The sequence below is a fragment of the Pelobates fuscus genome, chromosome 5 (assembly GCF_036172605.1).
Source record: "Pelobates fuscus isolate aPelFus1 chromosome 5, aPelFus1.pri, whole genome shotgun sequence".
In the NCBI taxonomy this organism is placed as follows: Eukaryota; Metazoa; Chordata; class Amphibia; order Anura; family Pelobatidae; genus Pelobates; species Pelobates fuscus.
Window position 1 is genome coordinate 330642740 of NC_086321.1, and position 24595 is coordinate 330667334.

General features: G+C 43.1%; 1 protein-coding gene across 1 annotated transcript in view; it reads left to right on the forward strand.

Annotated features, from left to right (window-relative positions):
* DHX35 (DEAH-box helicase 35) overlaps window positions 1-23256 on the forward strand; it is a 50161-nt gene extending 26905 nt beyond the window's left edge. Inside the window, exons 13-22 of the mRNA XM_063455706.1 lie at window positions 357-481; window positions 1050-1104; window positions 2706-2801; window positions 5072-5166; window positions 5953-6030; window positions 10647-10776; window positions 13194-13275; window positions 13369-13440; window positions 14931-15042; window positions 22949-23256. Coding sequence (XP_063311776.1) covers window positions 357-481; window positions 1050-1104; window positions 2706-2801; window positions 5072-5166; window positions 5953-6030; window positions 10647-10776; window positions 13194-13275; window positions 13369-13440; window positions 14931-15042; window positions 22949-22993 — 890 coding nt within the window. The 3' untranslated portion in view covers window positions 22994-23256. The remainder of the gene's footprint in view (window positions 1-356; window positions 482-1049; window positions 1105-2705; window positions 2802-5071; window positions 5167-5952; window positions 6031-10646; window positions 10777-13193; window positions 13276-13368; window positions 13441-14930; window positions 15043-22948) is intronic.
* Window positions 23257-24595: the final 1339 nt, after the last annotated feature.

The window sequence follows — 24595 nt, forward strand, 5'->3', positions numbered from 1 at the left end:
CAATTATAATCCACTCCTAAGTTACGTTGGCACCTCTTGTCTCCCCGAACAGTTTTACCATCTTCCTGTCTTCCATTTCCTGTGAATTATATGATTGTAAGCTTAGCCCTCTCTATCTTACTGTCGTAGTATAATGGAAAGTCTACAACTAAACTTCCTTGTAGACGCCCAAAGACGGTGGGAATAAACAATCACCACTGGTCAACAGCCCCGAGCTTTTGTAGAATTTAAAACTCTTTGATGGCTTTCCAGAATCACTTAGCATTCTGCAAGAGTGGGGGGATTCTCTTCTGTCACCAATAGAACACCACGTTTGCTAATGTTACAACTGGTTTATTGCTTTCTTCCATCTGCAGAGGAGGATTTTCAGAAGCTCCCTCCGTCCACCGTGCCAGAGATGCAGCGGAGTAACCTTTCACCCGTGGTCTTGCAGCTGAAAGCACTTGGCATCGACAATGTTCTACGTTTCCCCTTCCTGTCGGTTAGTTGGAGGCTCGGTCTGGGAATTGATGGGTTAGAAGGTTATGCCAAGAAAATGGTTGCACTTTATATGCATGATTGATGATCTGTTTTGGAATAAATCCTTCTACAAGGATTTCAATTAAAAAATGTTTCAATTTTCATCTTGAATGTCGCCGCCCTAGTTTGTGGGTGTGTCCCAAGACGCATAGTTCTGTTTTGCTTTATTAAGATCCGGTAATCTCTTTATCCAGCTTGCAGAACATGGACTCCCATGATGCTTTGCCAGCCTTAGCATTAGTGAAGTATTCGTTCAACAGCCTGAGGTGCTGCTACATTTTAACCACCCATTCTACAACTTTGATATCTGTAGTTAATCAGATACAATGAGCTATGGCGTAACGGAGAGCACTATCAGAAACTCTGGAAATTCTTATTAATGCTGTGTCTGTCCTGGGACAAGCAGACACCCCTGAATAATATTAGATTTCCAGTATCTGCAGTAAAATGGATATCACTTGAATCTGCGACACTATTAATGACAACCTATAGATGTGCATTAATTATGTTTATTTCTCTATCTCTTCCAGCCACCCCCTGCACAGTCAATGGTTCAGGCCTTGGAGCTACTGTATGCGTTGGGAGGTGAGAACTCCTATGTTTATCTATAACCTCTGTCTCCTGATTTTATACCTCGATAACATACTGAAACTAACTGTGTCTTCAGTGCAAGGATGCATCTTGCATAGTTTGTGCAGACTTGTAGATGCATGTTTTTGCAGAACACTTGCATCTTGGCTATACTGAAGGGGGCTTAAAGACAAGTGGGCCTATATTCTAAGAATAGCTGAAAGTCATTGCTTAGGGGTATAAATCGCCCTTTAAAATAACTTTGTGTTTAAAAAGCCACTCTGTTATTTACACCTGCCATGAATCTGCTGTTACCTTAATGTGACATTCCAAAAACACAGATCTCCATCTGATACATGAACTCTGACAAAGGCAAAGCCTTTAGCTCTAAATGCTGAGTGTTTTGTTTATTGACTGGTATATATTTTATGTTTGTACCGCATGTCTTAACGCACTGAAAGCCTGTACTGGTGGAGGTTCTCAAGGCCAGAACTTTTCTGCTGTTATATGGTTCTTGATATTCTTGTTGCGTTCTGTTAGTTATAATTGTTTTAAAAATTCCTGAAAAATACAGCCAGTGTGAAGTTTAGTTTACATAAAAGAGCACATTTTGAGGGAAAGAAATGTAAATATAAAAGTTATGGAACTTGCTTGTTTTTAGTGTTCCTTGATGTTGACATTCAATAGCAAAATGAAAGTGTTAATTTTTGGGGGGTTTCCCCCCCTCATTTGAGCTGTGTGCACATTTCATTTTTTCTTTTTATTTGTGTATGCAACCTATTGTAATCCCTTTATAAAATGCATGGTGCCGGAAAACAAACAGGCTCTGGCCTTTCAGTAGTTCCAGTGGGATTCCAGATATCTGCTAGTGGAAAAAGGTGGTGAGAAACGATCCTCAATTTTCGCATTGCAGTACTTAGAGGAAATGATCCAAGAGTACTTCCTCCAAGCACTTGTGAACAGGAATCTGCACTGGAGTAGCATCTATCGCAGCTCTTAACCTGCACCTGGCCAGCCAGGTTCCCAATGGACCCACACTGCTAGAAATACACAGAACCTCCTCCTGGTGCAAATAATACAAACAGCCCACACACCGCACAAACATAACACCACTGGCAATACACATGCACGCTCAAAACCCCACAAGCAGCCTCTCACATGCAATACCACAAGCAGCCCCACACATACACACAATGTAACACAGCACAGGCAGAATACAACAACATACACACCTCAATTAAAAAAATTAGAACTGGCATGCCATGGGACAAGATCTTGTTTTGGCACACTACTACTAAAAGGTTGCCTACCCCTGTCCTATAGGAATTCATATTTTAAATCATTAGTGAGCCTTTAATATATTAGACTCTACCTACAAGGGATTATTTAATGCACTGTTTTCCCTTTCTGTAAAGTATGTAATCCCTACCTTTAATGCTTATTTGCTTAGAATTTTTTTCATTTATTGTGTCATATTTAAGTATAGAATATACTTTAAATTGCATTGAGACTTAATAATTGTAAGTATTTTTCAGAAGGACTTACTATTCATTGTGCATTACTGGTTTTCTTGGTAAATTTCTAAACCTATTGTCTTTGTGCTGTTTATGCCTTAGGTCTGGATAAACACTGCCGTTTGACCGAGCCCCTTGGTGTACGGATGGCTGAGTTCCCCCTCAATCCTATGTTTGCCAAGATGTTACTAGAGTCCGGTAAATACCAGATGACCATTGAAAGAATTCACACCTAGAGGTCATTTACCATACACACCATTTACCAAACTGCCCTAGACACAAATGGATCTGCATCCGGGGATATTCCTCCTGTGTCCCTACTCACAGCCATTTTGGAAATTTGGTGATCCATGTCAGATGCATTCATGTGTAATAGAACATGCTCACTTTAGTGTTTGTGGTCTGTTTGTGTGCGCAAGGATGTTTTATTGTCTTCGATACATATGCAGAGCTGTCGGCAAACTGGCAGGTCATCTCTAGTCCAAAAGCACACATAGTTGGCCTCCGCATCTCCATTTCAATAGTTTGAGCCTATGATTTAAAGAAAGGTTTCATTTCACAGTATTTTTTATATTAGGTTAACTTCTCACTATATTTAACAAATATGTATTTGTGGAGTATGAAAAATAAAAGTAAATGCAGAAATATACACCTCTTTATCATGCAGCTGGGCGCAGTCATCTTGGCCTCCCTGTCAATCATTATTATAAGCTCTGCCCTTTGCATTTGGCAGTCGGCCTACACAAAGGAGACTGGGAAAAGGAGAAAATAAAAAATCAATGTTTCTATTGCTCTGCCGTATTTGCAGTGTTGGTTCTCGCTTTGCCTTGCCTTGAACATGATTATGATGTAATGCCTGTTAAATCTTTAATAGACATTTATAACGGAAGAATTACAAAGCATCCCTTTTAACATTTCACTAGTTTGTTACTTTAGCCTCTATTGTCATACAGTTTAAGTTCCATCCTAAAGGATATATTTAACCTGTTGAATAAAACCACTAAACTGGAACTACCATATGCCAATATAAACCTATATCTAAAAGGGCTACGAAGGCTATAATACAAATGTATTTTTGGCTAGGTGTGAAATGAGTGGAAAATTACATACTACAAACATGCTATAACATGAAGCATATAAGATTTATACTAATCTTTCTCACAATTAACGGTCATCTATAACAGAAACTGAAGTTATTTTGAATTTCATGCTGCTTTCTCCCCTGGCTGCATTCTGTCTGTTTTAAGATGATTGCAGGTTTGGGATCAGATGAGGGCATTTATTAGCCGTGAATTGAAGTAAACAAAACAAAAAGCAAACAAAGAATATGAAAACCCTGAAAAGCTTAATGAATCTGCAGTAGCTTGCCGTTCGGTTAGTTCCGGCTTAGGTCTCAAAACATTTTTTTGGTCACTTGTGCCATTACAAAGAGAATCTATACCATTTACATATCAGACTGATCGTGACCATAAGGGCAGTCCAGGACCGAAATGCCGGCAATTCCTCTCGATACAGCAATCTCGGGCGATCATGAGAAAAATACATATTTTCTGTATTTGTTGCAATGCATTTATTTACGCTCTTCTCTAAGCTGGAAGATTAATCCAGACATGGACCCCATGCTCACAGTGTCTAAAGGGGTATCGGATACACCTTGCTGACGAGGCCCAAAGAAGGTTGAAACAATTATCTGGGTTTCTGTATCTCTCATCCAGAGATTACTTGCCAGCATTTTGGTTCTGGACTGCCCTTATGGGTGGGATCAGTCTGATATGTAAATGGTATAGGTTCTCTCTGTAATGGCACAAGTGACCAAAAACATTTTTTAACACCGGACTGGGGTCTAAGCAAAGGGCAAGCTACTGCGTTTCTCAAAGCTTTTACACATTCTTAGAGTTCTCATATTCTATGTTTTTGTTGCAGTGAATTGTAGTGAATAGAAAAAAATAGCTGATTTTGTAAAATCTTTAATTTTATGTTCACCAAAGTCATAAATCGTTTTTTTTTGTCCTGAAGTTCACAGTTCTGTTTTTAATTTACCCTTCAGGGTAATTAACTAGACGAGATAAACGTAGAGGAACGATAATACAATTGTGAAATATCTCAGAGGCTTTAGTTCTTCCCAGTAATGTGATGGTAGCTCACTTTTCAAAATTATCGTCTCTCCTCCATTCGTGATCAGATCTCACTTACAAGTGTACTGGTGCCCTCTAGTGTTAATTCTGTTACTCATCCTTTCTCTCTTAACAATAGCAAAATACACACTCAATGCAGTCACACATTGGTTGGTATGTGTTGTTGAGTTAGTTAGTTAAGCTTGGTGGCTTTTTATATTTATTTTTTTAAGTTTAGTCTTAAGAGAATGATCTCAATTATAAAGTAAGATGTGATCATCCAAAGCAATTGTTAGATTCTTCAACAAAATGTTTCTTGATTTTATTAAGAACATCTTCATTTTTTCTCTACAGGTAATTTTGGCTGCTCAGCTGAGATTTTAAGTATTGCCGCTATGATGCAGATTCAGAACGTCTTTGTTCTACCCCCAAATCAAAAATCACAGGCTGTAAGTGTTTGTTTCTACTGATTTAAGGCTCTGGAAATGTTGAGATAAAGAAAGAAAAACATAGAAAATTGTAATGTTTCCATTTAGGATTAGTATGTATGAAGAGACAATATGGGAAGGGTTAATAATATATGTGAAAAACCCGCAACATGTCTAGTTTTGCTAAAAAAAAAAAGAGAGGGGAAAAAAAAGAACATTTCTGAATTATACTGTCATTCTGTGAATTTCATATTTTGATTGACTGAAGGCACCACGCAGTCAGCCTGAATATAGTTCTGATTTTAGATAGCTTAGTAACTCTCTCTAAATTACTTACTACAAATTTCTACATCAGCAAATTATGGCCTTGCTTTAATAAGAAGGATAAACGTTTAACAATATTTTTTCAATATATTAAATCTATCTACAAATCAATCACTCCAAAGATATATAAAAATATTACACAATTGTAAATATTTTTCACAATATTATACATATGTGGGGGATTATCATACCTTCCACATTGGTTTTTGTAACATTCCTAATCCCCCATTTATTTCTCTAATTCCGGAGATGCCTGTCAAGTCTGATGTCAATTTCAAGAAGTAGTACCCAGTAATGGAGGTTTTGGTCCTGCCCCAGAGGTTTAGAATTAGTACATTAAACCAATGCCAGTGGAAGAGGGATACGTGGTAGAAGTAGTGGCGATAATATAAATTGGCAATAAAAAGCCAGCTGAGGTCTATTCTATTCCAGCAGCACATGATATCAATCTTTCCGGTGGACATTCTTTTCTTTTTTTATTAGACACGCGAACACCGCAAGTTTGCAGTGGAGGAGGGAGACCATCTCACCATGTTAAACGTGTTTGAAGCTTTCATCAAGGTATGCTACAACAATGTATGGCCTCTGGAAACAGTTAGGGGTTTAATGCCAGATTGCTGGTGGGTAGATGTACAGCCACTTGGGATAAAATACTCAATAGTTAATGAATTCAGTGATGGGTGATATAATTATTAGCTCCGTATCAGAGCTTTGCACTCCAGTGATGAGACTAACATTGGGTAATCCAAAAAATAAACCACCTTATTCATTGTTACAAAATTAAATATAAAATTAGGCAGACAAAGCATGTACAGTACATATATCCATACTAACTCTAAGGGAAGGGGGAACAATGAAAAACTGAAAAAGCTGGACGCACAAGGTATAACGCATCTTGTGTTTCCCCTGAATGAATGCTAATAAGTAAATACTATTACATTTTTTGTTATCATTTTTCAGTCCTGCATTATTAGGTTGCTCTTAACTGGGTGCTTAATCTCAGAGTTATATGAAAAACAAGCAGACGGAGATTCATTGGTTAACCTGTAGCTAATTGCTGCACATGCAGGGGGCAGGGCTCAAGTCCTGGGGAATAAAGTGTGGGAACTCACTCGAGTTCCAGCCTCACCCCACCACCAGAAAAAACAAAACTGCCATGCATATATAAACACGTACACACACATTCAGGTGCACACATACACTCACAGACACTCACACACACACTCACAGACACACACACACACATACATACACACACACATACATACACACACACATACATACACACACACATACATACATACACACATACATACACACACTCAGACACACACACACACACACACTCCCAGACACATACACTCACAGACACACACTCCCAGACACATACACACACACACACACTCACAGACACATACACACACACACTCACTCACAGACACATACACACACACACTCCCAGACACACACACACTCCCAGACACACACACACTCCCAGACACACACACACTCCCAGACACACACACCCACAGACACACACACCCACAGACACACGCACCCACAGACACACGCACCCACAGACACACACACCCACAGACACACACACCCACAGACACACACACCCACAGACACACACACCCACAGACACACCCACAGACAAACACACACCCACAGACAAACACACACCCACAGACAAACACACACCCACAGACAAACACACACCCACAGACAAACACACACCCACAGACAAACACACACCCACAGACAAACACACACCCACAGACAAACACACACCCACAGACAAACACACACTCCCAGACACATACACACACTCACAGACACACACACATACACACACACATACACACAGACATACACACAGACACACACACATACACTCACACACACACACAGACATACACACAGACATACACACATACACTCACACACACACACACACATACACTCCCAGACACATACACACATACACTCCCAGACACATACACACATACACTCCCAGACACATACACACATATACACACATACACTCCCAGACACATACACACATACACACTCACAGACACACATACACTCACATACACTCACTCACTCACAGACAAACACACAAACACACATACATACACACATACATACACTCACACACACACACACACATACACTCCCAGACACATACACACATACACTCCCAGACACATACACACATACACTCCCAGACACATACACACATATACACACATACACTCCCAGACACATATACACTCACATACACACACTCACTCACTCACAGACAAACACACAAACACACATACATACACACACATACACACATACACACATACACTCACAGACACATACACACACTCCCAGACACATACACACACTCCCAGACACATACACACACTCCCAGACACATACACACACTCCCAGACACATACACACACTCCCAGACACATACACACACTCCCAGACACATACACACACTCCCAGACACATACACACACTCCCAGACACATACACACACTCCCAGACACACACACACACACTCCCAGACACACACACACACACACACACACACACTCCCAGACACACACACACACACACACTCCCAGACACACACACACACACACACTCCCAGACACACACACACACACACTCCCAGACACACACACACACACACTCCCAGACACACACACACACACACACTCCCAGACACACACACACACACACACTCCCAGACACACACACACACACACTCCCAGACACACACACACACATACACACACACACTCCCAGACACACACACATACACACACTCCCAGACACACACACACACACACTCCCAGACACACACACACACACACTCCCAGACACACACACACACACACTCCCAGACACACACACACACACTCCCAGACACACACACATACACTCACAGACACATACACATACACTCACAGACACATACACTCACAGACACACAGACACATACACTCACAGACACACAGACACATACACACACTCACTCACAGACACACACACACACACTCACAGACACACACACACTCACATACACAAATTATTTGTATTTTTTTAATTTAAAAATGTCCACCCAGCCTCCCTACCTGGAGAGCTGGCGTGGACCTGTCCCTGGGGTCCAGTGGGGCTTCAGTGCGGCCGGCTCTTGTCTCGCTGTCAAACGCGGCGAGGGAGCTGTGTCCTCTCTGCTCCCTCTCGCCGCGCGGGCTGTCTGCTGATGCCGGGAGCCGGAAATTACGTCATATTCCGGCTCCCAGCATCAGCAAACGGCGCGGCGAGAGGGAGCAGAGAGGACACAGCTCCCTCGCCGCGTCTGACAGCGAGACAAGAGCCGGCCGGGGGGGGATCCTTCTGGTGGCCATTAGGCCACCTCTTGGGCCCCCATGACAGGGGGAACACGGGGACATTTGGGGGCGGCATTTTTTGCCGCCCCCTGAGTGCCTGCAGGACCATAAACGGGAACGGCGTTCCTGCTCTAAAAAAAGAGCAGGAACACCGTTCCCACGCGTTCCTGCAGGACTCGAGCCCTGGCAGGGGGTGTGTTTTATTTATGTAAACACTGTGTGTTCACTGATGAGGATGTGGTGGTTGGAAAAATCCTCCAGCGGGGACGTGAATCGCATTCCCCCCATCCCTTTTTTTGTGACAATGAATAAAAAGCTTTATTTTTGGTACTACCCACTGTTGGTCTCTTCCTTGGAGTGCAATATGATACTGTGCTATAGTGATGTCGCGAACATAAAATTTTCGGAACGCGAATTTCCGCAAATGTTTGCGAACCGCCGTAGACTTCAATAGGCAGGTGAATTTTAAAACCCACAGGGGACTCAATAGTGATTAAAGGGGGGGGGGGGGGGAAACCTACTCTCCTTTCCCCACCCCTGGCCCCCACCCCTGGGCGGCGGGTGGGGGCCATAGAGATAATGGGGGGGGGGGGGGAACTACTGTACAAATGCCCTAAATACAAATGGGGGGGACCCTAGTCACCCCCCTTAAAAAAAAATATCCCCCTACCTACCCCCCTCACCCTAAAAATGAGGGGCTGAAAAAAGAAGATTTTAGAAGAAAGAAAACATCGAATGGTAAGTTGTTTTTTTTCTAATTTTTTTGACAGGTTCTTAGTTAAAGGTCCCCCCCTCATTATTTTTAGGGTGAGGGGGGTAGGTAGGGGGATAATTTTTTTGGGGGGGGAGGGGGTGACTAGGTTCCCCCCCCCCCCATTTGTATTTAGGGCCCCCACCCACCGCTCAGGGGTGGGGGCTGGGGGGGGTACAGTAGGTCCCCCCCTTATTGTTTTTTTTAGGTCCCCCACCCACCGCTCAGGAGTGGGGGGGGGGGGTGGCAGTAGGTCCCCCCCTTATTGGTTTTTTTTAGGGCCCCCACCCACCGCTCAGGGGGTGGGGTCGGGGGGGGACAGTAGGTCCCCCCCCATATTGTGATTTATGGCCCCCACCCACCGCGCAGCGTTGGGGGCCGGGGGGAGGACAGTAGGCCCCCCCCTCATTATTTTTATGACCTTCACCCACCGCGCAGGGGTGGGGGCCAGGGGGGGGACAGTAGGTCCCCCCCCTTATTGTTTTTTTTAGGGCCTCCACCCACCGCTCAGGGGAGGACAGTAGGGGTCCCCCCCTCATTATTTTTATGGCCCCCACCCAACGCCCACGGGTGGGGGCGGGGGGGAGGACAGTAGGTCCCCCCCCATTGTGATTTATGGCCCCCACCCACCGTGCAGGGGTGGGGGACGGGGGGCAGGACAGTAGGTCCCCCCCCTTATTGTTTTTTTGATGACGAATAGGGGGCGGATCAAACATCACATGTGTTCGCCGGTGGCGAACGCGAACATGCTATGTTCGCCGGGAACTATTCGCCGGCGAATAGTTCAGGACATCACTACTGTGCTACTATTTAAATCTTGAGGGCTGCAGAGGCATGTACCCGCAAGAGAGTTTATTTCATCATTTGTTTGTACCTCGATACTAATGCACAACTAGTTTTAGCAACCGGTACTTTTATCACTGAACTGCAGCAATGCAAAAACATCCTGCCACTTCTCCAATACATAGTTTGTATTTCTTGTTGTTAAAGTTTGCATTTAAAGTTTTTTTCCTATTTTTCTCCAGTTCAACAAAAGCTCCCACTGGTGTCAGCAACATTTCTTGAACTATAAGGGTCTGATGAGAGCAATGACTGTGAGGGAGCAGCTCAAAAAACTTCTAAGCAAATTCAAAGTACCCAAGAACTCAAGTGAAGGTGAGTGAGTGAGACCGGAATGCTTGGGTAGTTGTGGGATTTGCAATAATCGGTATGTGCACTAATGTGCACCTTTCTCACAGGTGTTTGTCACTCATCACACAGTTATACAGGAGTATGTAAGATAGTATTTATACTGCATACAGTGAATCATTGGTTAAAACGAACAGTTCACAAAACCGGAAAAACATGGAGCATCCTTTAACAATATACAACAAAAAAAGGAAAGAAACAATAGATAATGAAGTACTACAAATTAAGCAATGTGTGTGATTGTAGTAACACATGTTCTTAATTTAGAGCACAAGGTGATTCTCAGTACAGATGATCCCCCCCCCCCCCATGAAACATCATAATAGTTTAGTAATAATCAGTAAATACATTTAAAATGCACGGGTAGTAGCTATGCTCCAAAAAATGCCCTATATTGGTCATTAATGCACACAAACTGGGAGGCAGATAAAATTCCAGACACATGTATTATTTCTCCTTCATTCATACCCTGGTGACATTTTCTGTGTTATGGAACTGCCTCTCTGTGTGTGGGTACATTTGGCCTGCCCATTGTATATAAGTTTATTGCTGTGTATTGGGTAGTGGGAGTACAAAGAGAAAAAACACATCTGTATCAGTCAATACAACTGTCAATGCTGAAATCACATACCGTATATACTCGAGTATAAGCCGAGTTTTTCAGCACATTTTTTGTGCTGAAAAACCCCAACTCGGCTTATACTCGAGTCAATAGTCTGTATTATGGCAATTTGCATTGCCATAATACAGACAGGGGCTGTGAGAGATGTTACTTACCTCTCCTGCAGCTCCTGTCAGCTCTCTCCTCCTCCACGCCGTCCGTTCAGCACCTCGGTCAGCTCCCAGTGTAAATCTCGCGAGAGCCGCGGCTCTCGCGAGATTTACACTGTGAGCTGACAGAAGAGCTGACCGGACGGCGCGGAGGAGGAGAGAGCTGACAGGAGCTGCAGGAGAGGTAAGTAACATCTCTCACAGCCCCCCTCCCCCCCCACTGAACTACCAATCCCACTGGACCACCAGCGAAGGAGCCCCCCTCCCTGGCACGCTAGCAAGCAGGGAGGGGGGACAAAAAAATGTAGTAATAAAAATAAATAAATAATATACCAAAAAAAATGAAAATAATAATAATAAAAATAGTCATAAAAAAATAATATAACAAAATTTTTTTAAAAATAATAATAAAAAATATATTCAAATGCCCACCCCCCACCAAGGCTCTGCATCACACACACACTGCACTCATATACACACTGCATTCACACACACACACACTGCACTCATATACACACTGCACTCACACTGCATTTATACACACACACTGCACTCATACATACACTGCACACACTGCATTCACACACACACACTGCACTCATATACACACTGCATTCACACACACACTGCACTCACACTGCATTCATATACACACTCATACACACTGCATTCACACACACTGCACTCATATACACACTGCATTCACACACACACTGCACTCACACTGCATTCATATACACACTGCACTCATACACACACTGCACTCATACACACACTCTGCAAATAAAAATTCAATTAATATAATTTTTTTAGGATCTAATTTTATTTAGAAATTTACCAGTAGCTGCTGCATTTCCCACCCTAGTCTTATACTCGAGTCAATAAGTTTTCCCAGTTTTTGGGGGTAAAATTAGGGGCCTCGGCTTATATTCGGGTCGGCTTATACTCGAGTATATACGGTAAATACTTTAAGGTATAGGTGATAAGTCCCAGAACCAACCAGGGTTAATGGTCACAAGCACAAGTGTACTATTTGGATAGCTCAGGGAACATAGAACAATAGCTAGTATAGAATTGTAAAAAGAATGTAGAGAAACATATGATGTATACTAGCAATGAGTAGGGTGAAGGAGAAGTTGTGCTTGGAGTAATTAATGGAAGAAAGGAGGGATAGGGAAAAGAAAGAAATAAAAATATATGGAATGCACACAGGTAGACGAGGGGAGATAAGGAGAAGCAAAGGACTCTGTAAATAGACAAAGGAAGGAAAGAAGTAGAAGAACGGGGTAAGACTAGGGAGAGGAAAGGGAATAAGCCCATTACATGTTTTACCACGATTGCACATGGTTTACTTTGCGAGTGTGCCGTTACCATTTAATGCTGCAAGATTATATTGCTGATATGTTTGATTGTAGGCCATTTCTGCTGATAATTACAATCTGCTATAAAAAACAAACAAAAAAAAACAGGATATCCTACATTGACATACAATAATCCAGTGTGTACATACCATTTAAAATATAGCTCACAATATTGTGCTTATGTTTCTGTGTTTTCCCATTCATTTTATAGTGCCATATTTTTTTTAAATATTCTTAATATATATCTTTTAGGAGACCCAGATCCCATCTTGAGATGTATTGTGGCAGGATTCTTTGCCAACGCTGCTAAGCTTCATTCCACTGGGGTGTACAGGTAACTGGGGAGTGTAAGAGCTACATTTAGAGTACAGAACAGATAACTTTGGCTAAGAGAATCATAATTCTGTTTTTGTTTTTGCTGCTTTAGGACAGTTCGGGATGGTCACGAGCTGCATATTCACCCTACATCTGTGTTATTTGCAGAGAAGCCCCCAAGCTGGTGAGATATTGTTTCTTGACACTTCCATCTGTCTACTCTACAACATGACATGATGCTCATTACTATCAGGGTATTCCTTGTGTTGGGTCTGTCACATAGTTACATAGCTGAAAAGAGACTTGCGTCCATCAAGTTCAGCCTTTCTCACATTTGTTTTTACTGTTGATCCAAAAGAAGGCAAAAAACCCATTCTGAGGCGCTTCCAATTTTGCAACAAACTAGGGAAAAATTCCTTCTTGACCCCAGAATGGCTGTCAGATATCTCCTTGGATCTAGAAGCTATTACCCCACAAATTAGAAATGATAACCCTGTGTGCTATGTTTTTGCAAGTATTTATACAATTCCTGTTTGAAACATCTGTAGTGACTCTGACAAAACCACCTCTTCAGGCTGAGAATTCCACATCCTTATTGCTCTTACTGTAAAAAAACACTTTCCTTTGCCTTAGATGAAATCTCCTTTCTTCCAGTTTAAATGCATGACCTTGTGTCCTATGTATAGTCCTGTTTATGAATAGATTTCTAGACAATGGTTTGTATTGGAGGTCATTTAGTTGCTCCAATGGCCATTGGAGGGAATGCCCGCCTGCCAACATCAAGGCAGACCCCCCTAAGCGGGTCCTAACACTGACCCTTCAGCCTGCTTCCTTGAGCTTCTGGCAAAGATATCTCTAATGAGACAGAAAGGGGTGTTTTTTTTTTTATATACACCCCTATACTTATTAACCCTTAATAGGGAACACATGGGATGGGTAGCAGCATTGTAACCAGGCTGTGTGATACAAAGTAAATACAAATACAAAAAGAGAAGTCCTATATTGGGGCTGATGTGTGTTGTAGTCCTTGCTGCTTAAGCGCAGGACTTCTCTTTTTGTACTTTTATTTACTTTGTATCACACAGCCTGGTTACAATGCTGCTACCCATCCCATGTGTTCCCTATTAAGGGTTAATAAGTATAGGGGTGTATATAAAAAAATACCCCTTTCTGTCTCATTAGAGATATCTTTGCCAGAAGCTCAAGGAAGCAGGCTGAAGGGTCAGTGTTAGGACCCGCTTAGGGGGGTCTGCCTTGACGTTGGCAGGCGGGCATTCCCTCCAATGGCCATTGGAGCAACTAAATGACCTCCATTTGTCTAAATATACATAGGGATTAAGGAGAGAGCGCAGGTAACGTTTTTCTTTTCTTTGGTTTTTACTATATATTGGGGCTGATGTGTGTTGTAGTTCTTGCTGCTTAAGCGCAGGACTTCTCTTTTTGTAATGGTTTGTATTGGCCCAAAATATATTTGTATAATGTTATCATATCCCCTCTGAGGAGCTGTTTTTCCAAACTAGAGAGATTTCATCATTGTTAACCTTACTTCATAACTAAAATGCTCCATTCCTTTTTATAAATTTTGTATCCCGCCTCTGTAGTTTTTCTAGTTCAAGGTGTGGTCTTACCAGTGATTTATTATGTCTTATGGATGTTGTGTACTCTGTCTCAAAGGGTGCTGTTCAGTGAGGTGATCCAGACCAATAAATACTACATGCGTGATGTGACTGCTATAGAGTCTGCATGGCTGTTGGAACTAGCACCACACTTCTACCAGCAAGGAACAGTAAGTACCTTACATGCACACCTACCTGCTAGAAACTGTAAGGACACACTGATATATGGAACGACACTTAAAGCCAAGTTATTAAAAGTAGCAAACACTAACATGATACCAAGAGGAATGGGAAGTTATATACTGGTTTAGCTGGTAACGTCACCTACAATAGCAAATGCTGCATTTAGGTGGTTCTGATTTCTGCTCAGTGGAGTTGGAACTTCTTCTTTGAGCCACTGTCCTGCAAGGCTCTTTGCTGCAGTTCCACTTTTCTAACACATAAAATGAATGGATTTACCACTTCAGCTGGTGGGTTATTCCATGCATCCACTTCCCTCTCAGTAAAGTAATACTTCCTAATATTATTTTTAATCCTTTGCCACTCTAATTTAATATTGTCCTCTTATGGCAGTTTTTCTTCTTTTAAATATAGTCTCCTCCTTTACTGTGTTTATTCCCTTTATGCATTTAAATGTTTCTATCATATCCCCCCTGTCTCGTCTTTCCTCCAAGCTATACATGTTAAGATCATTTAACCTTTCCTTGTAGGTTGTATCCTATAATCCATGAACCAGTTTAGTAGCCCTTGTCTGAACTAGTCTCCAGTACAATACTCCAAGTGAGCTCTCACCAGTGTTCTGCTCTATTACACTGTCTACCTACCTTTAAGTCATCTGAAATAATTACCCCAAATCCCTTTCCTCAGATGTTGAGGTTAGGACTCTATCAAATATATTATACTCTACCCTTGAGTTTTTACGTCCAAGATGCATTATCTTGCACTTATCCACATTAAATGTCAGCTGCCACAGCTCTGACCGTTTTTCTAGTTTACCTAAATAATTTGCCATTTGGCTTATCTCTCCAGGAACATCAACCCTGTTACATATCTTAGTATCAGCAGCAAAAATACATACCTTACCATCAGGGGCGTATTAGCCGCGAGGCAAACAAGGCATTTGCCTTGGGCGGCATTTTCCAGGGGGCGGCAAAAAAAGCCGCCCCCAAACGCCCAGGGCAAATGCCTTGTTAGCCTTGCAGCTAACTGACATACGGGCAGGTGGCCGGCGAGGGAGCACTTCCTCTGAGCTGTCTGCTCAGCTCCCTCGCGCGCCGCAGAGTGAGGCTGGGAGCCGGAATATAACGTCATGTTCCGGCTCCGCCTCCCAGCCTCACTGTGCGGCGCGCGAGGGAGCTGAGCAGACAGCTCAGAGGAAGTGCTCCCTCGCCGGCCGCCCAGCAGCCACTGGACCACCAGGGAGAAATAGGAACCCCCCCCCCCCCCCCCAGCATTCCCAAAGGTAAGGAGGCTGGGGGGGGGTGGGTAAATTTAAAAATAAAAAATGTGTTAAATATGTGAGTGAGTGAGTATGTGTGAATGTCTGTTAGTGTCTGTGTGTGTGAATGTCTGTGTGTGTGTCTGTTAGTGTGTGTGTGTGTCTGTTAGTGTGTGTGTGTGTCTGTTAGTGTGTGTGTGTGTCTGTTAGTGTGTGTGTGTCTGTTAGTGTGTGTGTCTGTCTGTTAGTGTGTGTGTCTGTCTGTTAGTGTGTCTGTATGTCTGTTAGTGTGTTTGTCTGTTAGTGTGTGTGTGTATGTCTGTTAGTGTGTGTGTGTATGTCTGTTAGTGTGTGTGTGTGTATGTCTGTTAGTGTGTGTGTGTGTGTATGTCTGTTAGTGTGTGTGTGTGTGTCTGTTAGTGTGTGTGTCTGTCTGTTAGTGTGTGTGTCTGTCTGTTAGTGTGTGTGTCTGTCTGTTAGTGTGTGTCTGTCTGTTAGTGTGTGTGTCTGTCTGTTAGTGTGTGTGTGTCTGTCTGTTAGTGTGTCTGTGTCTGTCTGTTAGTGTGTCTGTGTCTGTCTGTTAGTGTGTCTGTGTATGTCTGTTAGTGTGTGTGTGTGTGTGTCTGTCTGTTTGTGTGTGTGTGTGTGTCTGTTAGTGTGTGTGTGTGTGTGTCTGTCTGTTAGTGTGTGTGTGTCTGTCTGTTAGTGTGTGTGTGTCTGTCTGTTAGTGTGTGTGTGTCTGTCTGTTAGTGTGTGTGTGTCTGTCTGTAAGTGTGTGTCTGTCTGTAAGTGTGTGTCTGTCTGTAAGTGTGTGTCTGTCTGTAAGTGTGTGTCTGTCTGTAAGTGTGTGTCTGTCTGTAAGTGTGTGTCTGTCTGTAAGTGTGTGTCTGTCTGTAAGTGTGTGTCTGTCTGTAAGTGTGTGTCTGTCTGTAAGTGTGTGTCTGTCTGTAAGTGTGTGTCTGTCTGTAAGTGTGTGTCTGTCTGTTAGTGTGTCTGTCTGTTAGTGTGTGTGTGTGTCTGTCTGTTAGTGTGTGTGTGTGTCTGTCTGTTAGTGTGTGTGTGTGTATGTCTGTTAGTGTGTGTGTGTGTATGTCTGTTAGTGTGTGTGTGTGTATGTCTGTTAGTGTGTCTGTGTATGTCTGTTAGTGTGTCTGTGTATGTCTGTTAGTGTGTCTGTGTATGTCTGTTAGTGTGTCTGTGTATGTCTGTTAGTGTGTGTGTGTGTCTGTTAGTTAGTGGGTGTGTGTCTGTCTGTTAGTGTGTGTGTGTCTGTCTGTTAGTGTGTGTGTGTCTGTCTGTTAGTGTGTGTGTGTCTGTCTGTTAGTGTGTGTGTGTCTGTCTGTAAGTGTGTGTCTGTCTGTAAGTGTGTGTCTGTCTGTAAGTGTGTGTCTGTCTGTAAGTGTGTGTCTGTCTGTAAGTGTGTGTCTGTCTGTTAGTGTGTCTGTCTGTTAGTGTGTGTGTGTGTCTGTCTGTTAGTGTGTGTGTGTGTCTGTCTGTTAGTGTGTGTGTGTATGTCTGTTAGTGTGTGTGTGTGTATGTCTGTTAGTGTGTGTGTCTGTCTGTTAGTGTGTCTGTGTATGTCTGTTAGTGTGTCTGTGTATGTCTGTTAGTGTGTGTGTGTGTCTGTTAGTGTGTGTGTCTGTTAGTGTGTGTGTCTGTTAGTGTGTGTGTGTGTGTGTCTGTTAGTGTGTGTGTGTGTCTGTTAGTGTCTGTGTCTGTCTGTTAGTGTGTCTGTGTATGTCTGTTTGTTTGTGTGTGTATGTCTGTTTGTTTGTGTGTGTGTGTCTGTCTGTTTGTGTGTGTGTCTGTCTGTCTGTTTGTGTGTGTGTGTGTCTGTTAGTGTGTGTGTGTGTGTCTGTTAGTGTGTGTGTGTGTCTGTTAGTGGGTGTGTGTGTGTCTGTTAGTGGGTGTGTGTGTGTCTGTTAGTGGGTGTGTGTGTGTCTGTTAGTGGGTGTGTGTGTGTCTGTTAGTGGGTGTGTGTGTCTGTTAGTGGGTGTGTGTGTGTCTGTTAGTGGGTGTGTGTGTGTCTGTTAGTGGGTGTGTGTGTGTCTGTTAGTGGGTGTGTGTGTGTCTGTTAGTGGGTGTGTTTGTGTCTGTTAGTGGGTGTGTGTGTGTCTGTTAGTGGGTGTGTGTGTGTCTGTTAGTGGGTGTGTGTGTGTCTGTTAGTGGGTGTGTGTGTGTCTGTTAGTGGGTGTGTGTGTGTCTGTTAGTGGGTGTGTGTGTGTCTGTTAGTGGGTGTGTGTGTGTCTGTTAGCGGGTGTGTGTGTCTGTTAGCGAGTGTGTGTTTCTGTTAGCTAGTGTATGCGTATCTGTAAGTGTGTGTGTATTTAGAAGGCGGGGCGGGGGAAGGGTGGGGGTGGTGCGGGCGGGGGGAAGGGATGGATGGGGGTGGCGCGGGCGGGAGGGGGGCGCCTGAGTTTTGTCCTGCCTAGGGCAGCACAAAACCAGGATACACCACTGCTTACCATCAAGACCTTCTGCAATATCACTAATTGTGAAGAAAATAGACTTCTGTTTGATATTTTCTTCTTTGTTCTGGCTTTTTCCTCCAAGTACTGCATGTATATTGAATATTGGTTCGGTAGTTTTAAAACTACCGAACAGCGTCCACCCTCCTGGCTCATTAACTTCAAAAGAACCGACTATTAAGGGCTCCCTCGGCGGCCACTGTTCGTATAGCCGAACGCCACGTGGAATAGAAAACGGCGGCCATATTGTTTGTACGAGGGGAGTCAGCGGGACTTGGTCGTTGAGTGTCTGGAACTAAAATCGGACACTCGACCTTACGAACCACCGCTGAAATTACTGAACGCCTGCTTCCTTTAGTTACCGAACAGCCAGGAGAGCGCCATGCGGTAGTTTTGTTCGTACGGACAAGGGGAGCTATCGCTCCTATGAGCCAGGAGGATCCATTTGGTACTTTGTTCGTTTTTTTCCTTTTTCTGAATTGACCAACCGCACACGCTGAATTAGTGGAACTGTTTTGGGCAGGAGTCTCGTGTGTGGTCGGTAAAATATGACTTCCATACTTTTTAAGAACCCCTGAACCGATCTGGGTGAAATTTGGATATGTTTGTTTGTGGGGATACCTTGTCAGGGGATATGTAATTTGTGGGGATACCTTGTGGGGAAAGGGGTGTTCCAACTTTTGGGAAAATTGTGGGCCCTCTGCCTGGAGATAATTGATTTATGCCTTAACTTATCTCAATATCTCCCATGCAGAGGGAAGGCGTGTATTACTGTAAAACTGTATGGTGATTGGTTATTGTCTTTGTTTGCTGTGGGAGGTCCTCTTGCAGGAGGATTTCTCATAAAAGCCAGTGTGTTTTCAATAAACTTGATTCATGTTACACCCATCATGAAGTCTAGGCTCATGTTTGGGGAATATTCTATTTGCTGGGGAGAATCGTCTTGGAAGCTGCATTCATCTACACTATTGCTCTACTCCCTGCTGTAGCTATAATCACTTATGCTCAGCTATTGGGAAAGGAATAGAAGACCGCTGTACCATAACCACTGCAGGTCTTAACACTAATAAAATATTAAAGAGAATGGGTCCAAGTACAGATCCCTGAGGTACCCCACTGATAACAAGACAATGCTTCGAATATACTCCATTGACAACAACCCTCTGTTGCTTGTCATTCAGCCAATGCTTTACCCAATCAACAATATTGAAATCCAAACTTAAAGGGACACTCCAGGCACCCAGACCACTTCTGCCCATTGGAGTGGTCTGGGTGCCAACTCCCACTACCCTTAACCCTGCAACTGTAAATATTGCAGTTTTCATAAACTGCAATATTTACCTTGCAGGGTTAACTCCTCCTCTAGTGGTTGTCTACTACAGTTTTGTGAGAACCGTACACTGGAAAAGTGTCATTGCTTTTTCACAGAACCTGTCATTGGCGGTAGTGTGAGTCCACTACCAAATATTTGGATCAACAGAGTAGTAAATATTGTTTTCTCTGATGCAACGCACAGAATGGCCAGGCCTAAAGCTGCAGTCACTTGTAAGCAGCTTTGTTTAAAAATAATAAACCGGGGGCGGAGCCAAGCAGCCTAGCTAAACAGTCGCATGTCAAAAGAGCTCCCGCATCTTCGGGCCAAAAATCACCATTTACATACGATTGCACCCGTTTTGGGCTCCTCTCGAGGTCCAGTGGCGACAACGTAACACGATGGGGCGCAAGAGCAAGAAAATAAAACCCGAAAAACCGAGGCAGGGACCTACGATTGCGGATCTCCTGCAACAGACACACGAGGACCCTAGGCCCAAGATGGCCGCCTATCCGGAAAACTATTCCGACTTATCTGATGACTTCTCCTCAGGGGAAGAGGCAGCAGACTTCACACCCTTGCAGAGACCTAATCTAACCGTCCAAAAGGCAGATACCTCACCGGTAACAGAGGTACTGAAGGCGCTTCTCGCAGACCTCCAAGGGAACATCCACGCGGATGTAGCCTCACTCCGCAACGACATACAGGGCCTGACAGGCCGCATGGGAGCATTAGAGACTGCCTCCACTGCCTGCTCGGACCAACTTACCTCTCTACAACAGGAGGTTATAAGCTTACAGAAAAAGAATGCCGAACATGAACGTTTCTCGTCGTTAGAGTATATACGCCGAGCCAACAACATCAAAATACGGGGCATACCAGAGTCTACCCCACAGGCCGAACTACCACACCTCCTGAGGCGTTTGCTGGTGGTCCTACTGTCACAACGGCAGGCGAAAGCACTTACCATAGACTGCTTCTTTCGAGCTCCAAAGCCGGCCTCTGCCCCATCGGCAGCACCACGGGACCTGATTGTCCGGTTCCAGCAAAGCTCAGCCAAAACTGCTGTCCTGGCGGCAGCTAGAAATCATTCCCCCTACAAATTTGAATCCATGGAACTATCTATGTACGCAGACCTCACTGGGGGCACCTTGGCCTGGAGAAGGCTGCTCAGACCACTCACGACGCTCCTGCAGAACCGTGGATTAAAATATAAATGGCACCAGACCCGCAAATTGATGATACTGCATGGAGATTCCACATACGAAGTACGAGACCTCCAGGAAGCTGCAACGCTACTCCCCACACTGGGACTCCCTCAGGACGCTCTGACTAATGCCCTGGCACAAGCCACATCCAAACCGGCACACAGGTGGAACCCTGACAGAGTGACACCCTTCATCCCCCGCGGTCCCACGACTAGCCTGATCAAGACAGTGACTACCTGAGCCGAGATATGCTGGACTTAATTGTTTTACCGTTACGTATATTTATATATTTTACAGCCGCAGTTAAGTTAGTAGGCTGCTACAGTTATTGACATGTTAGCCACACTCCTTTTAATAAGAAGGTCTACCGACCACTTTGCCTCCCCCCCCCGCCCGTCCACAGCCTAGTACTTCCATAGACCACGAGTCTGTCATTAACGGGCGTAATTAACACAAGAGAGAGACATAATGACCCATACAAGAAATCACTGGTAGCGTCTCAACGGCGACTAAAAGCCAGTAACACCCATAGAGATACCTATACCATCCAGGTTGAGGAATCACATTACATGTCTATCCCCAGTAGTGCCTTGGAATCTCACCACTTTATTATACCTCGTTATTTTATTTTATGTTTATCTAACTCCACCAGGGAAAAGTAAACGCATTTCTATAATTTGCATACATAAACGTCTGTACCCTTGCGCAATCTTGCACGGACTATAGCCGCAAAAGTTCCCTATGAGCACGCTAGTGGGACACTTTTCTGACCAATGAATAAGACAAAGCTAGCCTAGACCAGAATATTGTTACTAATCTTCTCTCTCAAAAAAAAAAAATGTGCCTAGCCTCTATTACCACATGTTTACAATCCTTTATTTTATGCTCTGTGTACGACAACCGTTGTGGTTACGCACACGTTTGTTATACTCATGCACGACTTAAATAAAGAATAAAAAAAATAATAATAATAATAATAAACCGTGCACTCACCATAAGTTGTAATGGTGCATGGAGTCTCCCCAATAAATCCAGTGTCTATGTAATAAAGCACCATCCATTTTTTATCTCCTCCAGAAAATTAGGTTTTCCCACCCCACCTGTTGCTAATGTAAATCTGCATAATTGTAGGTTCACTAGACCTGTACAGGCTAATTGTTCATGGTGTTGAGTAATTATAGGAACACTCCAACTGCCATTACCATTTTAGCCTGCAGTAGTGGTTATTTTGCTAGGACTGGTGCCAATGCACAGTAAGATGTAAAGCCAATTTAGTACAATTTGACAACATCACTGGGTCATGCATCACATCTAGTATTCTTCAGCAGAAGAAGCCAGATGTCACATTAGAGCCAGGATCTGAAAACTCTGGTACCCCTAATGTTGATGGTTTAAAACTCCCAGAATTCTTTGAATGCAATAGATGACCAGAGAGAAATGGAAGTTGTAGTTCAGCAATATCTGCATGGGCTGGCGTTCAAGAGGCATTTAACAGTTTATGAAATATAATCTATAACTTTCCTAAAACACAGTAGTTTAATCTGGAGGCAAATCATTGTAACTGTACTGTAAAAAATGCACTTGCCTTCCTTTTGGCTAAGTTAACAGTAATGCCAACTAAATTGTGCCTTGTTTTACTCTCTTTCACAGCATCTATCTCGAACCAACAAGCGAGCCAAACTGGAGAATTTGTGAGCCTCTCGTATCCTGGCACAGACCCCCGAAAGGAGGGGCAGAGTACACAAAGCGATCACTGACATCTTCACATCAGCCCGCCAGCCTCTGAGATGGCTTCTGAATCTGGCACGGACCATTATCACTGTTACATGCCTGTGGCCTTTGGCCTGCCTCCATGCCTAGGGGTATATAGATATGTGTATAAGAGAAAGCAGTTTTATTTTTTTAAGTTGTAAATGATGAACAGAAGCGAATAATGGAAGTATAAATGATAAACAGGATTTACATTCTGTCTCCAGATCATTGCCATATTTGTGTCTGTGTGTATATTGTGGCACTCTGTGCTGCTACACCACATACATTCACCCCACCCAAGCGCTTTATGACAGAACACATGCAAGCACTATTATACCTTGCCAAGATCTGAGTTGGCACAATACGGATGCCACCTCTTATTCCATAAAGATACACTGAGATGACAACCATCAATAATGCACTCTGTATCTGCCCCTCATCCATCCTCTTCTGTGCTTGTAAATATCTGTATATCATTAAAATGAACTAATAAAGCACTAGGTACCTCACAAGTGTATGTTGCTTTAGAGCTTCTGGCTTGTGTAAAACCGTACTTTGTGTTCTAGAACCTGTCAGATTACAACACCTTGCAGCATCACTGCCATTCTTTTCTATGTACTCTTATACCTCAGATATTTTGTCCTTAAATATTAGATGCTATCAACAACCATCTTACTAAAATTGCTCTGCATTGGAGTTCTTTCAGAGTAAGACTTTTATTTTTTTAACAGGACTTCTATCTTACTCAACCTCACAAAGTGAAAACATATTTTAAGGCACTGACCTCTTAATTCAGGATTCTATATAAAACAGCCATTTTCAAAGCATGTTTTGGTATTAAAAACACAATCTCAATTGCGGTTCTTGAAGGGAGATTCTAAGCACCTAAACAACTTTCACTAAAACACACAGTTTTGGTGTATAGATCATGCCTATGCAGTTTCATTTCTACAATTGGGTGTTAAATTACATTTATTTCTGTTAATGCTGTCCTAGATACAACTCTCCTAGCTTTACTCACACAGTCTCCATGAAAAAAAATAGCTTTTAAACAGATCTTACAGCACAGTGTGTTTACTTTAGAAGTTATTGACTCCTGCTCTGTTTATTGAACTTTAATCACACATGAGTCTGCTACAGGTTCGAGCGGGCAATTAAAACAGCAAGTATTTCTAAATGAAACACACTGATCTATAAGGGAAGCTAAAAAGTGGTAGGCTCTTTTAGTCGGAAGTGTGTAGGAAGGCTGTGTGAGTCTTGGCAAGTGGAGATGTGGATAGGGCTGCGTAAGCAAAGTGTTTTAACTCCTAAATTGCAGAGAAGTAAGGAGCGAGACTGGAGGGGCTTGATCTATCCACTAAATTACTTTATTAAGCAAACATTGTTTTGATGCTTAGAGTGTCATTTTAAGGTCAAAGAAACACGAGTTTTACAGATGAGACAGATGGCTATCTGGTTTTACAACAGCTGGAGAGAGCTTCTGTATTTTATGCAAAACAATGCAAAACCACTGTATATGCTGCTGTCTAGATGACGTTACTTATC